Raw genomic sequence first — 17438 nt, 5'->3', positions numbered from 1 at the left:
CAGGGACTTGAAGCCCAGGCCGCTGCTGTTTACACCTGCACTCTTGCTGGCTGGATGTCCTGGACTTCCTGGCATTTCCTAACCCGCTGTAACTTTGGGAAGAAGTTCAAGTAGACCGAGCTCTGCTTCATGATTCCTCAACACCCTCATTCATACAACATTGTTCTTCTCACACTTAAATTAAAACATTTAATTCTGATCTCAAAATAATTTGAAAACAACCTCAGTTAGCCTCCTGACTGTCCTTCAGCTGCAGTCTTAGGTACACCTCCAGTCTATGAATTTCATAACTGGTTCTCCTACCATTATTTTTTCTTCCCCCTTTTCTGTTTTTAGAGAGCACAGAAGACACTGGCTGAATATTCAGTATATGTACATATGCCACACATTCCCTATCCATTCATTTATCAATTACATATTTGTTTGCACTTCTTGGCTACTGTGAAGAGTACCGCAGTTCACTCGGGATGGCGTATCTTTGACATATCGATTTCACTTCCTTTATCTCTCTTAAGTGATGGGACTGCTGGGCTGTACGGCTAGTTTCATTTTGCTTTTCTGAGACTCTTCCTTACTGCTTTCTTTAGTAGCTGTAGCAATTTACATTCCAAGCAACAATGTGCAAGGATTTCCTTTTCTTCCTGTCCTTGCCAGCATTTGCCATCATTTGGCATTTTGACAAGTCATTCTTGCTATTCTAAGCTGATAGTTCAAGGTGGTTTTGAGTTATATGTCCTGAGAAGTCTATTGCACATTTTTATCCTAATTGCTGTATATTAAATTTTCTTTTCCAGACAGTGTTTCCCCATGTGGCAATGGCTGTCTTGACACTCACTCTGTAGACCAAACTGACCTTGAACTCATAGAACTCTGTTTGCATCTGCCTCCCACATGCTGAGATTAAAGTTGTGTGCAATTAAACCCAGCTTGTATATTGATTTCTTATCAGACATGTAGTTTGCAAGTATTTGCTTAATTTCTGTACGTTACTTCATTCATTTCTCTTTCTTCACAAAAATGTTTTCTTATAGTTTTGGACATTCTAGCTTTTGTTCCCTGCAGTGTTATTTTAGAGCATGTAGTCAGGAAATGCTGACACAGTTCCTCAGCACTTTCGCAGTTAAGGTCCATGTGGAGTTGAGACATTTGCTCAGAGTGAGACATCTAATCTTATTTATTTTCAGGAGGATATTCAGTTTTCCCTTTATCACAAATACTGCCCTCTCTCCAGCAGGTGATCTTAGCACCTCTGCAGAAGAGCAGTGAGCTGACACACAGGTTAGCTTCCAATTTCTCCACTCTGTGCTTTCAGTCTTTGTGTCTGTGCTTAATACTGACCGCATGTTGCTTGGATTACTACAGTTCTGCAAGAACTGGTCAGGTATCTAATTCTGGCTGTGTTCTTTTTGCGTAAGACAGTTTTGGTGGCTGGTCTCCCTGTGCTTTTTCTAACTAAAGAGCTCCATACTAAATGATTCACACACTATTGAGTAAGTGAAAAGTTGAAGGCCCTAAATCATAAACAATATTGCCAACTGACCTAAGATGCCTTCTATTCTATGGTGTGTAGTACATCTAATATTTTACAAACTCTCAAAAAATAATCAAATAAACATAAGTTTGCTTAAAAAAAAAATCATAGCATACACAGGCCCTGGGTTCAGAGTGTGAAAATCCTAGTTTAGGAATCTGTCAAATTCAGGCCCATACTGGGACACGGAACCACTGAGAGGATGGATCAGTTTCTAAGCACAACCTCAACCCATTTGTGGCAAATCCCAGGAAGGACACTCCTGGCTGGGTGTTTCTCCAGCACCGTCAGGTGGCATAGGCTACAAGTTGGGAAGTTACGAAATCCTAGGGAGAACTTCACAAGAGTCATTCAAAGAATCCTGGTCAGCACTAGACTTCTGAGGCTAGTCAACTGATATTTAACAAGAAAAGGTATATACACAAACACTTTAAACATTAGTTGAAATTGTTAATAAATACACCTTGGTGATTCATATTAAGAAACTGATCATTTGTGCCTACTTTAATCCCTCTCTAATAAATGTATACTGAGAGCCTAGTGTACAAGGCAGCAGCTACTGTCAGAGATGTGAAAATGAAGATAGCAGATCATGCTCTGAAGGAAGTCACCATGGTAAGCTCAGAAGATGACTGAGTAATGACCACAGTTAAAAGAAATCTCTGTACAAAGACAATGAGAGAAAAGAGGAAGGAATTTCCACAATGGGCTTAGGAATAGGGACACTTCTCAGATATGAGATTTTGGATGAGGCAAACGTTCTAGACAGTCTTTGTTTGTTTATGTAAGAGCATGGTGTGTGTTTGTGTGTGTGTGTGTGTGGAGGGGGGAAGAATAGGGGAGAATAACAAGGAAAATACAGCTTCCATTCCCAGCAGTTGTTGAAAACTTCAAGTCAGTCAGGCATGATCTACCAGCTACAAAAAATGAGAACAATGAAAACCACAGAGCACAAAGAATCTTATGTGTTGGGCTACAGAGCCAATAAAGAATTAAAAACAGATTAATTTTAAATAATACATTAAAAGATAAAGTGAAGAGAAACAGAATTAGCGGCTGAAATACTAAGAGTGCAACTGGAAGCTGCTAAAGAGCTAGACTATGTCTGAGGTAGTGAGATGGAGTGGGAAGGCCTCAATAGGGGGCTGCTGGATGGTTTGTGACCAGAGCAGATGCATCTCCAAGGACACTATCACTCACCTGAGTGACTACATATTGAACTTAGCTGGTTACTGGGCTGGAAGCCCAGAATTTCAATGCAGACACAGTAAAGGCAATTGTCATCTGTGTGCTCCTGCAGTCCAGTGTCTTCTGTGCTCTCTAAAAACAGAGAAGCGTCCGAGTGAACAGAGTTCATTATTTCCGTGAGACTCATCTGCTGCCGTAGCAAGTGAAAGGAGTTTTTTACAAGACCGCCAGCTCCAGATGGAAGACCTGAACGTTTAAATAAAAATACAATCCGATAAAGACACCACTGGGATCTTTTTCATGACGTCTTAAAATAATACTTTTTTAAGATGAAAACTTAGAACTTCTGATGACTCAATATTTAACAGAAATAGAATAATTTGTTAAAAATTGTAAAGATAACAACAGATAGCACATATATCTTTACTATTTCAGTAAGGTTTTTTTAAAAGACAAACAAAAAGCAGGTTACATCAATGTATCATTTTTCAATTAACCCTGATAACTGCCTAAATAAACTCAAGTATAAAAGGTCTATGTTAAAACAAAATTATAAATTAACAGTTCATATGCACACATTCACAAATGCAGCAGTTGATAGCACAGAGTTACACAATGGCAAATAAGTAACTCCCACCCTTCCTTGATTGTAAGCAGCTGTGCCTCTGGCCCAGGAGACGAGTTTAAACACTCCTCCTGCACTTTAAGAAAAGAAAGAACTATTCTGGGTTTTATCAACTGGAGAGGCTGGCCCCTAAAACTGGGAAAACAACTGCGCTTTAATTTTTAGTTGACTGAGTTATTTTGGTTTAGTGTGCCCAACTTTTACTGTTACTTCACTAAAAAGAGAATTTCATTTTTAAGGTAAGGAGTCACAGGAGAACCAAGGGCACACATTACCTCCTGCATCGTGGGAAAACGCTCTTGCACCTCGGTCGTCTGGTGGCACGTGCTTTGATTGAAAATAAGGAATATCCTTTATCTAAAATGTATACAAAGTAGGGTCAGTTTCATCAAACAAAGAAATTCATCTTATGAATGTTAAGAAAATTCAGGGAAATGCAACAGAAATAGAATAACTGTAGCATACAAATCTATAAGGCAATTTAGTAAAGAAGATTAAAATTACCAAAACATAACCAAATAACTAGTGTCTTAACCTTATTCTTGGTGAATTAAATGGGTATGCAAGTAATTTAGTGCTTATCTAAAATATCTAGGAGCTAGGGATGGTTCAAAGAGTTAAGAGTGCTTGCTGTATAAGCATGAAAACAGTTTCACTCTCTACCCTCCACAGAAAAGCTGGCCATGGCCATGTGTGCAGGTGCTTGTAAAGCAAGGCTGTGAAGGATGGAGACAGGACGACTGCTGGGGCTTGCTGGCTGCCAGCTGAGCTCCAGATTCAGTAAGCAAGAGTAAGATGGAGTACGTAAGCATGATTGATCCCTGATGATCATCCCTGGCTACTGCAGGTGTGTAGACCCAAACACACATACCACACACACTCTACATACATACAAACAAAAATAGGCTGAAGGAACAAAATACTTAGTCATATAAGAAAATATGTATTATTTAGTACTATTATAACCCACTAGAAATTGTGTACATAGACATCACATGTGGCTGCTCTAGGTGAGAAATAGGATCAATGACTAAAAAACAAAAGTTAAATGAGTCTAAATGATGATTAGGAATTTACTAAACTACCATAGACTACATATAAATCAAACTATTAGATTACAGTTGGAAAGAGGAAGGTTCCAGAGACTGAACAAGTCTTATTCAGAGGAGCGGATTAAGAGTACAGAGCAGCTAAGAACATGCTATTTTCATCTTAATGTATTTTTAGATGAAAAATCACCTCAAAACCTTTATCTTTCCCATAATAAGTATATCCACTGTAAACTACACATTCTAATAAGCAGTTATAAAACACTAAACAAACAAACAAACAAGAACAACAACAACAAAAAAACAGCAGGAAGCCAGGTCATAGACAAACAGATTATATGGATGATACCTGAAATATATCATTGATGTCTACTGGAAGAGCAAGTCCAATGTAGTCATCGGAACCTCCGTATGTAGCACTGGATACCATGGACCTAACTGAGGAGGATCGCTGCAGGGTATTTTGATTAATAGGACTTAATAAATCTTCTTTATCTAATGATGCATAACTTAAAGCTTTCATAAACCTATAACATCACAAAAAAACCTTGAATTAGCTTCTTGATTTGTACTATTAAGAATATTAAAAACAAACAAACAATCCCTAATTTTATGCCACCATCAAAGTAGTTATTCAAACACGAAGCAGTATCATCTTAGTTGGCTGGGAACACATAAGCACTTTAATATTAGCTGCTATTGGCCAAAAAATAGGTTACCAGGAATGCTGCGTGTCACCAAAAGAACAACTGCTATGTTCTGCCAGGTGAAGATGAAAAGGGGGGTAATGAGAGAGAACACCACCAATTTGCAAAAGTAGTAAAGGGAACTAGCCTAAGACAGGTGCAGCTCAAAGACTATGTTTGCAGTCAGTGGACCACAGAACTTGAGTTATACAGCTAAAGATGTGTCTATTAGCACATGAAAACTGAGATTACTCACCAATCTTCTGGGCTAATTAATGCTTGCTTATCAAACAACATTTGTCTAACACAGAAGGTACATATACCATAGTAAAATCCAATCGTTTGTAACTATTACAAGGGACATCTCACAAAACACTAGTCTTTCTTCATAGGGCACCCTTCACAATGATTCCATAACCATGGTAAAAGGACATCTCCATAAAACACTTCTGTCATACTGATTACCAAGCAAGAGACACATTGTTCACTCTGAATAGGCCTTGCCAAATATACAGAACACTATTCAAAGTCTTACATTATTAAATGGAAAACCAAGTCTTATAAAACGTACAAATGTAAATCAAAGGATTATTTCACATAAAACACATAAATTTTATGTGCTTTTTCACATAAAAGAAATGTGCTTTAAATAGTAGCCATTAAGATTATAATAGTAAAAACAATTCCTAATTTCCAAGAGGACTCTTATCTGAAATTGATGAATTTTATAAAAGAAGTCAATGTTTTTCAAACCTTACATGGTTATATCTCTTTGATTCTATAAAACTCTCTAAGAACTACTGGAGTCAGAGAAATTATGGGGGTGTTTCATTTCCAATTTTATTTCAATCAGCTATAGCTCCATTTTAAACTGTTTTGCTTATTGGGTTTTTATAGAAAAACTTTAAGAAAAAAATTTTTTTTTCTGCTTAGAAAGTAACATTTTAAATTAAAAGCACAGATCTAGCCTAGCCTCCGCCAACTGAGCTTATGGAGGCCCAGACAAGCTAACCCATCAGTTCTGTTGCTTGGCAGTAGCTCTACACTATGGCTTGCTGACAGGCATGTGGCTCCCTTATGGATTCTCAAGGAGGACAGATAATGACTTCTAGTTACACCAACCATTACTGTACCGTTTTTTTAAAGAGGGGACAAAATTCACTACCTGCTACCAGGATCTTTTTATTAAAAATGTCACTAAAAAATCAGATATGAGACCGATTTTTATAACTGATATAAATAACTTCCAATGCTGACAATGAGAATACTCTGCAAACTAGTGTTTATTTTTAGATACTGGTCTAACTAACTACTCAACACCTGGAAATCTGTTTAAAGGAATATAAATCATTTAAATGAACATAACTCAACTGTGAGAAGTGGGGAACTTTACAACAATCAAATTTCAAAGGGTATCATTTTAAAAAACAAACCTAAACTGTATACTGTTAATAGCTTGATATGATCTAAATATAGAATATTTAATATATAAATGGAACCTTTTTTAGCCTTGAGAACCCAGGAATTCATTTAGTGTTTATTAGGTTCCTATTTAATAATTACATGTACTTAAAATAAACTAAAATAATTTAACTGAAATTTTCAGTTATTTTAAAAAATAGTAAGAGGTCAACTTTTGGAGCTTTAAATTGACCTACCTGAAAAGGTTGTTTGTTATTGTAGGTCTTAAGCTCCTGATTCCCCCGACATGCTTCTTTTTAAAATCGATCCTTGCAGAAGCGAAAAATAAATAAAAAAAAAAAAAGCTTGTGACTTGTATAACCTTGCAAAACAAGTTTATTTTCAGGGCCTAGTGGAGTTTATCTTCCCCCCTCGCAGCTGCAAGAATCCATTTCAAATAATATCAGGTAACAGGGAGCTCACAGCCTACTGTGGTAAATGGGTCAGTTCTGAGACTTGGCTTCTGCGGTGCTCAATCTGACTAAAGTCTTATATGTCTATCTGTAAAAATTCAACCACTTTCACTTATTTTAAGTATGTATTACTCACCTGCTTGGCGTCAGTCTGGATTCAAAACTGTTAGCCTTCATAGTGATGGTATCAGTAAATAGTACGTCTTTTGCTGGGGATGCCAAAGCTTCAGAGTGCGATAAGGAGGGGTGCATTCTCTGCTGCTGTAATCTTTTCAACGTAGCATAGCCAAAGGCATCTCTAGAACTTGTGTAGCTAAAGTTGCAATCTGCTAGACTTTTTATTGTTGCAATGGAGGGCGCTTTAAGGGACTGTGCTCTTCTAGGAAGCGTATGAGAAGAACCTGGTGGCACCAGGGACACTGAGTTTGATTTGGAGAGAGACAGATGGTTAGACTGTGGTGTCAAATAGTGGCTTGTCTTAACAGTTTTAGTACTTACCACAGTACTCATACTTCCACAATCTGTGTCCATAGTTGTAGGGTCTACACCAACTGTCTCTCGAGAGGGACTTGAGCTCATTGAACTTATGCCACTTGTTGTAGTGTCTGTGTTAAAGCTTTGGCTGCGGATCTTCATATGCGAGCTTGTTGAGCTTTCTACAACCAGCCTCTCTCGGCTTGTGTTTTCTTTGTGATTCTCCGTACCAAAACTTTTGGGGAATTTTAAGTCATTCTCTCCAATACTTGGAGTGCTGCCAGTGTCTTCAAGGTGTTTATTCACAACAAAGGAAGTTTCTAGCTGTAATGTTTTCTGTGCTGTGGAGATAGGTGTAAAGTCATCACTGTGATTAAAGTCAACACTGGGCTCTGTAAGCGTTCTGATTCGCCGGTTGCTTGTCTTATTTTCAGATGACAGTTTTCCTCCTTTTGGATCACTGCTGCTGCGGTGTTTTTTAGTCGGCAAAGTAAGCGAATTTAAGATACGATGCTTTACAAGTTTGCTAGACGCAAAAAAAGGAAATAAATTTTTATCCTTTAGGGGTCCAGGTCGGTCATAAAATGCTGGCTCAGCATCTTCATTGATGTCAAGGAAGAATGTACTGGTGGAGCTGCTGCCAAACCGGTCATCCTCCAGTATGAACATGCCTGTAATTGGAGAACCAGCTGTCAAAGCATACAAATATGAAGAATTCATCACAATGCTTAGTATTAGCCCACCTTTTAAACAGCCACCTGGGGGAACATTAAGGAATAAAAATGCTACCCTAAAGGTCAGAGTTATAATATGAATAAACTAGAAGATAGGGTTATGTGAGGATCTCTTATTTCTAAAGAAAAACTATAAGACTCATCCTGGTACAGAGTATACGAAGTTTCTTTTGATTTTTCGAAATATTCAAGATTAAATTAAAGAGAAAGTAGGAGAAACCAATCCCTTGAGCATGGATGCTCATTCTGGTAGTACATGGGCATGGTTTCTTCTTCACATCACAGCGGCAGGAGACATTCATCTAAGAAGAAATAGATTGCTAAATTTTAAATACTGCAGGCTTCCATATCAATAAGTTGTATATACATGGGTTCAACTAACCAGAAACCAAAAATATTCAAGGAAAAGTGCTTAAATTAACATGTACATATACTTTTCTTGCTGTTAGTCCTTAAGCAATAAAGAATAAAATTTACTATTGAGCATCTAGATTAGGTGTTAAAGGATTTAATTATATATAAAATATTTGGGAGATTTGTATATAAGTCGAATATAGAACCATGTCACTTTATTCAAAGGATTTTTACCATCAATGGATTTGGGTACAGAGGTTGGAGGGAGTCTGGGATATCACACAGCTATGAAAAGATAACCGCACTTACAGATAACAGAGGCATACGTGTAAGCTTCATATTTAAACCAGTATCTACTGTCCATTTTGCCCATCAAACTTAGTGTCTAACTGTTATACATCACATCAGTTAACCCACAGGTATCTAACAGTACCAATAAGATTTATCTATTGAGTAATTATTAAGAACTTTAAATATATCTTGAAAAAAGACAAAGTAAAATCCTAAATGAATTCACATATTACCCTAGCTTTCTCTATCTGTGAACTCTAAGATGTATCTTTTCATATGCAATTTCTCAAAAATCAAGTTTCACCATGTTGTAAAGAGTATGGCGTAGTGTAACAGACAATGATTGAGACATGATTTTACACTGCCCAGGCTGGTCTCAAGTTAGTATGTATCCCTGACTAGTCTTGAACTTTCAACAGTCTTCTTGTCTCAGGCTTAAGTAATGGAATTTCAAAGGTATACTTGCAGAATTAACCTCTCTCCTTTCCTTTCTTTTCTCACGGGTACTGGTGATTGAACATAATACCTCTTATGATTGGCCAAGTTGGCCGTGGCTTTATCCTACAGACTGGACAGGTCTTGAGATTCTCATGCATGAGCCTCATGAAGAATTAGAATTATAGGCATTGGCAACCAGGCCTATTATCACCTTTTCTTTTCCCCTTCCTTTGGTTTTTTGAGACAGGATTTCTCTGTATAACAGCCCTAGTTGTCCTGGGACTTACTCTGTAGACCAGACTGGTGTAGAACTCATGAAGATTCACCTGCTTCTGCCCACAAAGTGCTGGGGTTAAAGGTATGTGTCACCACGCCCTGCTTGTATTTATCATCTTAAATCTAAAAAGCACGCCTTAAATTCTGTACAACCTTTAACATTCAACTCTTGAATCATTTGCTTCATGTATCCTTTATTTCTGGCATCCTATCTTTTAACACTTCCACCAATGTTCTTTTCTCCCCCAATTCTGAGGCATAAACCCAGAGCTACACATAAAACAGGAAAGTGCTCTACAACTGAGCTACACATGTGGCTCCCACACTCTGTAACATCTAATAAAGATATGACTCTCAGCAAACACATTCTACTTTAGTTACTTATTCTTAAGAAAAAGAAGGAAAGTATTAAGTAAACAAAGGAAGGTAGTAAAATCTAGCTAGATCTGTTTCTTCTGAAAACAAACAGAAGTGGCTTCTCTACATGGTGTATCATCATCTCTGAGCACACAATTCCCAAAAGCTATTCAAAAAAGCATGGGAGAGAACCAGTTAGGCTAGAGACTGTGATATTTGTTGTGAGAAGAGACCCTTTAATAGGGCATCACCACCAAACCATCATCTTTGAAATTGTAATCTTGGGCTTGCGTGTGGCTATATGCCTGTACCCTTAGCACTTAGGAGCCAGAGGCAGGCAGAGCCAATCATCCTTGGCTATTTAGCAAGTTTCAGGTCACACAAGACCTGAAAACTAAGACCTTCCAAAAACTAAGAAGAAAAGAGAAATATAAACTTAGACTGTAACAAATACATCATCACAATACTCACTTGATGGTGCGGACTCACTTTCACTGTTATGTCTAGAGCCGGTTGACTCAGAGTTCAAACTGAGCGTGCTTGGGACAGATGAGAGCTCATTGCAGAGCTGTTCCACATCATCTGCAACCACTGGCCACAGATGCTTGCGACTGTGCCTCACAGAATCCCAGCTGTGACATTTCAGAATATCACAGCCTTGCTTGGTTTTAGCTATGAGCCCAAGAACATATACACAGGTCCTGCAGGAAAAAAACAAAACAAAACAAAAACAACATAGTAAAAAGTTTATAATCCCAAGGTGAGATTTCTTAAATAACCATAAAATAATCTGCTAGATGGATATCTACATTTTTCTTAAGAAGACACTTAAAAATTTTGTCAGTTTGTGGAAAACAACACATTAAATCTAGTGAAGAATAAGTAAACAATGAAAATCATGTAAATCTCCCTAATAAAAATAAAGAAAACAAATGAAGGCAGTAAGCAGGACCCTAGCAAAGGATATTTAAAGTAACAATTATGTATCATGAAATATTTTGCCTTACATCTATTTATATTCACTAGAAAGACTTCTCAGTTATGTAACATACCCTCTGATGGAAAGAACCTCACACTGTTTTGCAAGTTTTAGTATATCTGGAATCACATTTTCTTCCTGTAGTAAATTAAGCCCCCAATTCGATGAGCCAATATTTCCCTAAAAGAAATAATATTAAATATTTATGACTAACATTTTGAAGAAACTTTAAAAGCTACAAAAAAATAAATTTAAATCCAACTATAAAAGAGAAAGAAAAAAGCCTATGGAAGGAGAAACAAAACCTTAAATAAGGTGTGCTAGGAGTAAGCAAACATGCTGTTTGTCTTAGAAGAACAAAGCAAAACATTAATATCTTTATCATCTATTTCTTCAGCATAAGAATAACCTTTAAATTGGTAAGAACAATCCTGGTCTTTGAATATTAATCTAAGAACAAGTTCAAGGTAAAATAATTTAAATTTATTTAGCATTAGTGTGCAGAACCTTAAAAAACAAAACCCATAAACACTGGAAAGATCAGAAATGTTCATTACAAACCAAGGCCCAAAGAGAGGCTTTCAGCTTTTTAATTTCTTCCCATTTATCCAAGTCTGGAGTACGAACATTGTGACAGAGTTCCGTAATAACATTCTGGACAAAGAAAGAAGTACCATGTAAATAAATAACAATACTTTATGCTTCTAAAGTATTTCCTTATAACTTTGTAAAAGTCAACCCAAAGGTTTGTTTTGGTCATTTGTACACATTTAGAATTCCAAGAGTGACTTTACATAGAGTTTACTTAGGAGCCACATTAGTGTATAGGTTCTGATTTCGTATTCTGGACTTGTTACTAATTTGCATTAAGGTTCAGCTCAACCTCTGATGCAAGAAAGAAAGCAACTTAGTTTTTCCATATTTGTGATTGCAATTTCTTCACTAAATCATGAAGAATACAGACCTGAGCTGAAGCTAATTCTACAGAACAAATGAGCTATTCAAAAGTTACTGAACTTTCCCATGCCTTGAATTCCTAATCTATAAGGGATATCGGCACCTGCCTTACAAGGCCTGGTGTGTTGATGAATCTTTTACATATGAAGTACTTAGTACCTAGTATTAATCATAGATATTAATTTGTTAAACATTTTATTTGTGTGTATCTGTGTGTGCACTGGTGCACACGCAGACAACAGCATACTTGTAGTTATCAGAGGAGAACCCATTCAAGTTGGATATTTCCCTCCCACATGGCTCCAGGGGATCAGACAATCTGTTAAGCTAGACAACAGATGTCTTTGTACAAGACAGCTTTTGAAAAATTTTGGCAAAGATATTTACTTTAGCACTATTAAGATTTTTCTTTTACTCTTTTAATAACTTATAATGCACATTATGTTTTTACCTGCACTTCCAGTAAATGGCAGCCTGTTTTGTGGTGTACCAGTTGTCCATAAAGGTGCACGGGCAGATAGACATGAGGTCGTTGTAATCTAATATGATAAAAGATGACTGAGAAAGCTACTAGCAGATTTAAGTATGCTAACTAAGTAAACAACTATTAATAAGCAGGAAATGATTTCTAACAAAACAATAGAGGTTAGGAAACAATGAGGATTCCTCTGAAAAACTAATAGTTTTGTCAGGTCTACCAGTTCATAGTAACAAAGCAGAGCTAAAGCAGCAGACTAGACTGAGAACATGGAGTGCATATGAGTGGAGCGACACAAAGCATGTTTAGCATGCATGTCTACTATTGCATGTTTAGTATGCAATATACACCACTGGAAAACTGGAGCAAGCACTGCTCTGCAGAGATTTTTTTCCTGTATCAGTATACAGAAGTCCTCAAAATTTTCTAAATGACCTATTAAAAGCTGATTTTAAATCTGATATTTGAGAGGTAGTTACACTGGACCATACCTTTGGTTACTCCGACGAACATAATTATCACCATCAATAGGCTTCCTATATGTAGTGAGTGCTTCATTAAGTTGTTCCTCAATCAAGTCAACGTATTTTGAATTGTATTCCTGGAAGATAGTATTGTTTTAAGTCCATGTTTTCATAATAACTGTCACTACATTATGTCAGATATTTAGCAAAGTTTTGAAGCATAAATATGAGAAAACTAAGTATCTTCACAGGTTTTTAGAAAAAGGTTGTACCCCATCTAAGTGTTCAGCCTACTTTTTCCCTCTTTCCAAGTATATTTTTTAAAATCATATTTGAATTCTTGTTTCCTTGAAAAATTTGCTTTTTTATTAAATGCTGAAGAGAGTCAGTATAAATTTAAAAACGAAAATTAACTGGATTATATAATTTCAGTGTTTTTAAATTAAATCCTTTATCTTACTAATTAAATCAAATCAAAAATAAACTTACTTCATACATACCCTTGAAAAAAATTTCACTTCAATGTTTTAGACTGAATATATCATACTGCTATCTCCATTACAAAAGTTTTTCATTTCAGGTTGTCAACAAAAATTGGTACATCCAATTTGGATGGCAATACAGCAGCATTTACTAAAAATTAAATTTTGATTTTTTTGTGGTAATAATATTTTTATAATTTAATACAATTTATATACTTTCAGAACTATGAAATATATATCTTTATATATAACTATATGTAATAATATTGAGCAAGTCCCATTTATTTAAAAAATTAGGCTGTACTGGATACAATCTAAATATACATTAATAGCAGGATTGGTAACATTACTAAAACAATAAGGTAGCAGCCAGTGAGTTAGTTTTAATGGGGAGAAACAGATGCTGCCAAGCTTGATAGCCAGTTAAGTCTCTAGAGACTGCATGGTAAAGGAGAAGAATGACTCCTGTGAGCAATTCTCTGACTTCCACACATGCTTCAGAGCATATGCATGCCATCCATTCCCTTACACACACACACACACACACACACACACACACACACACACACACTACACATACACACAATTTTAAAAAAGAATGAGGTAAATCTAAATACACTCCTCTGGAAAGTTCTTTAAGATGAAGTATTAAATGAAAAATTTGAGTTTTATTTACATTTGCAAACTGAATTCATCCCTTTGTATTTTGAATAAAGAATGTGTGTGTATGTATGTATGTACGTACGTATGCATGTATGCTTACAGCTATACACAACATCCAAGTGCATAAAAAATAAATTGTGAAGAGACAGCATCTTCAGAGAAAACTCAGTAAGGGGGTAGAGAAATCTATTTGCATTATAAATCACACAAATTATGTCAGTGAGGTACTTAATTTATTGAGTACCCTGCTAGGTCCACTGATAGCTGTTCTTGGTCATGAGGTTTTTATATTTACAATAGTAGCAAGGGTTTAATTAAATATTATCACTACACTTGTCTCTAATAAAAATATCAGTACAAAAAACATCCTTAAAGCAAAAGTATTTGAACATTTTACAGGATTAGATTTTATCCATGGGGTACATATACTCAATGCTCTCTTACCAGTGACAACTGGGAAACACCAACACCATAGCTGAAAGTTATGAAACACACTGAGTTTCTGATATGGATTATCTCGAGAACTCAGTCCAAAAATATTGACCTGGAAGGGCAAGGAGACACACCCCTCCATCTCAAATGTGGATGGCTACCACTAGGAGATGTAAACAGGCAGCCACAGAACAGAAAACACTGCCCTTGTAAAGAGCTGTACAGAAGTGGTCCATGAAAGCATCCCTTAAGAAAGACTCAACATTATGAATCATCCCATTTAGAGTCAACAAGCCCATATGATTGTACCAAATGAGAAAGAATGTTCCTGACCTCTTCTTCCTTCTGTTCTAAACCTGGAGAAATATGGAAAATATAATTCAAAAACAGAGGAAAGGGCTGGAAAGATGGCTCATTGGGTAAAACAATGGCTACTGTTTGGACCCAGGTTTGATCCTTAGCATCTACATGGAGGCTTACACCAATCTATAACTTATGCTTATCCCATTATTAGGAGGTGTGGCCTTTTTGGAATACATGTGTCACTGTGTAGGTGGGCTCTAAGGTCTTATATGCTCAAGCTATGCCCAGTGTGGGATACAGTAGCATCTGCTGCCTGCAGATTCTCAACTTCTTCTCCGGTACCATATTTGCCTGCAAACTGCCATGTTCCACCATGACGGTAATAGACTAAACCTCTGAAACTATAAGCTAGCCCCAACTGAATGTTTTCATTGTAAGAGTTGCTATGGTCATGGTGTCTCTTCATAGCAATAGAAAGTCCAAGATAACATGAATGCATTTATTTTTGTCTGTTTTGTAGATAGGGTCTAATGTAGTATAGATTGGTCTGAATTCCCAAAGGAAAGGGAATACAAATTAAATCTTATTATTTAATAACAAGTTACCTTGTGCCATTTTTCCAGTTGCTTTGCTACATAACCCCTTTCATTCAGGTAGGAAAATCCTTTTGGAATGGAGAGAAATCTGCAAATTAGAACAACCATAGCTAAACATCGAGTCTAAAAAAGATCTAAATAGCATATAGAATATGCTGAAGAAACAAACAGACTTTGGAATATTCCTGTCTAAGATAAAAAGGTTAACTACAATTTATTAAAATTTCAAACACTAGGACTTCCATTTCTCCCTACATCTGGCAGTTATACAAGTAAACTACTAGCACACTTTTGGAATGAATTTTAGGAAGACAAGCTGAAGGGCTACCCTGACCACTAGACCTGATGGCTCCAAGGAGCCGGATCAGCCATCACCCAAATCCATCACTAGGTCTCAAGCCCACAGCATTGAACCACGCAGTTTGCATGTCTACCAGGTACAAAAAAGCCCAAGTTTCCCTTTCTTCTCTAAGCATGCTTTCCTCAAAACTTTCGGGTTTCCCCAGCGTTCTAGGCTCCTCCCTCTTTCTCTAAAGTTTCATTTCCCACCATGTGGCTGCTTATCTGTCAGGCATCTCACCTCCACCCCAGATTACAGTATGGCCTTTTGTCCTTCTCTCCTCCACTGTCTTCCTCTGGGCAGCTGCTGAGATTTTAGTTTGTCTGCCAGGAGATTTTTCTCTTTTAAACTCTGACAAAATTGTGCTTGACCTTCCAGCTTTTTTTTTTTCTTTTAAAAGATTTTTATTTATTTATTAATTTTGGATAGTGTTCTGCTTGCATGCATCCTTGCATGTCAGCACAGATGGCACTATATCTTATTACAGAGGGTTGGACCTACCATGTGGTTGTTAGGAATTGAACTCTGGACCCCTAGGAAAACAGTAAGTGCTCTTAACCTTTAAGCCATCTATCCAGCCCCCTAATTTTTTTCAATTGCAGATAAATTTTCAACGAATTTGCAAAAAGACTGAACCAGATAAAAATAAAGAAAACTTCATGAAAAGCATGAGACAAATACTGAATACAAGCACACAAAGCAAAGAACAGCTCAGTTCTAAGTTTAAAATAAATTTGGAGTATTTAGACAGATTTGGATTTAACATTAATATACATGACTGAGAGGGCACAACAAAAAATATCACCACAAAAACATGTACTTAATACTTACCTCAGGAGGAGGAGCAAGCCCTTGTCTCCAAGGTGGGATAAGGCTGGTTTCATCTGAATAAGAGCATGAAGATTGGCCTAAAGGGATGATCATCAAGTTAATAAATTCACGAAGACAGCATATGCTCTGTTCTAAAATGTTTATGCGTACTATGCTTTTATAGCACTGCTAATTAAAATGGAAAAAATTATAAAATTCAGCCTAAATGTTTCATTGTAGCAATACAGTTTAACTTTACCTTGTCTTCACAAGCTTCATCAAGAATATCCAGAGCTTCAGAAGAAATTGTTTTGTTTTTATCGTGTAGTTGAGTAACTAGTAACTCAATTCCCCAATTATTGAAGAATTCAACATTAGCTCTCAACAAAACCCTTAAATGTTTTGTTGCATACAGTCTGCAGGCCTAAAGAGATAAAGGAACGCATTAAAAGTCATCACAGATATTTACTATTGTTTTGGAAAAGCCGTTCAACTTGCAATGGACAGAAGGAATGGAATTGAGGGAATGATATAACCATTTCCTTCTAACTTAGGAGGGTTCTATATGGAGTTCCTCAGAGACACTGAGTTCACTTTTCATTTGGTGAAAAACTGGGCACAGGGTCAACCTTGAAGAGTGGTCAATATACCCAATGAGAAAACTTAATTTTCCCATTGCAAGCAGGTATCAATTGTAGATAGTTTCTTGCTCAGGGGTGGGAGCCACGTCTGAAGTGGGACTCCCCTCTGTATGCTGTGAATATGTTTTATTGCCATTGGCTAAAGAAGCTGTTTTTGGCCAATGCCTTAACAAAATATATCCAGGCTGGAAAAGATATATAGAAAAAGTAGGTGGAGTCAAAGAGATGCCATGTTGTTGCTGAAAAAGACAGACACTGGTAAAAAGACCTTACCGGTAAACCACGAGCCTTGTGGTAAAAACACAAAATAATAGGAATGGGTTAATTTAAGATGTAAGAGCTAGTTAGAAATATGCCTAAGCTATTGGCCAAACAGTACTATAATTAAAAAGTTTATTAAAGAGAAAATGTGAATG

General features: G+C 36.7%; 1 protein-coding gene across 5 annotated transcripts in view; it reads right to left on the bottom strand.

Annotated features, from left to right (window-relative positions):
- Rictor (RPTOR independent companion of MTOR complex 2) overlaps positions 1 to 17438 on the bottom strand; it is a 101295-nt gene that overhangs the window by 10266 nt on the left and 73591 nt on the right. For 2 of the 5 annotated variants that reach the window (XM_085676680.2, XM_087896912.1), the window contains 13 exons: positions 16641 to 16805; positions 16403 to 16479; positions 15241 to 15319; positions 12783 to 12892; positions 12265 to 12352; positions 11418 to 11510; positions 10930 to 11036; positions 10349 to 10578; positions 7090 to 8116; positions 6738 to 6809; positions 4743 to 4920; positions 3620 to 3701; positions 2732 to 2965 (listed from right to left, as the gene is read on the bottom strand). In XM_085676680.2, coding sequence (XP_085532806.1) covers positions 2732 to 2965; positions 3620 to 3701; positions 4743 to 4920; positions 6738 to 6809; positions 7090 to 8116; positions 10349 to 10578; positions 10930 to 11036; positions 11418 to 11510; positions 12265 to 12352; positions 12783 to 12892; positions 15241 to 15319; positions 16403 to 16479; positions 16641 to 16805 — 2542 coding nt within the window. The remainder of the gene's footprint in view (positions 1 to 2731; positions 2966 to 3619; positions 3702 to 4742; positions 4921 to 6737; positions 6810 to 7089; positions 8117 to 10348; positions 10579 to 10929; positions 11037 to 11417; positions 11511 to 12264; positions 12353 to 12782; positions 12893 to 15240; positions 15320 to 16402; positions 16480 to 16640; positions 16806 to 17438) is intronic. The other 3 variants (XM_085676681.2, XM_085676682.2, XM_085676683.2) reach the window with 3 other exon arrangements.

This window comes from Myodes glareolus, chromosome 15 (genome assembly GCF_982192425.1).
Source record: "Myodes glareolus chromosome 15, mMyoGla1.1, whole genome shotgun sequence".
Taxonomy (NCBI): domain Eukaryota; kingdom Metazoa; phylum Chordata; class Mammalia; order Rodentia; family Cricetidae; genus Myodes; species Myodes glareolus.
This window is presented reverse-complemented; position numbering and strand designations above follow the sequence as displayed.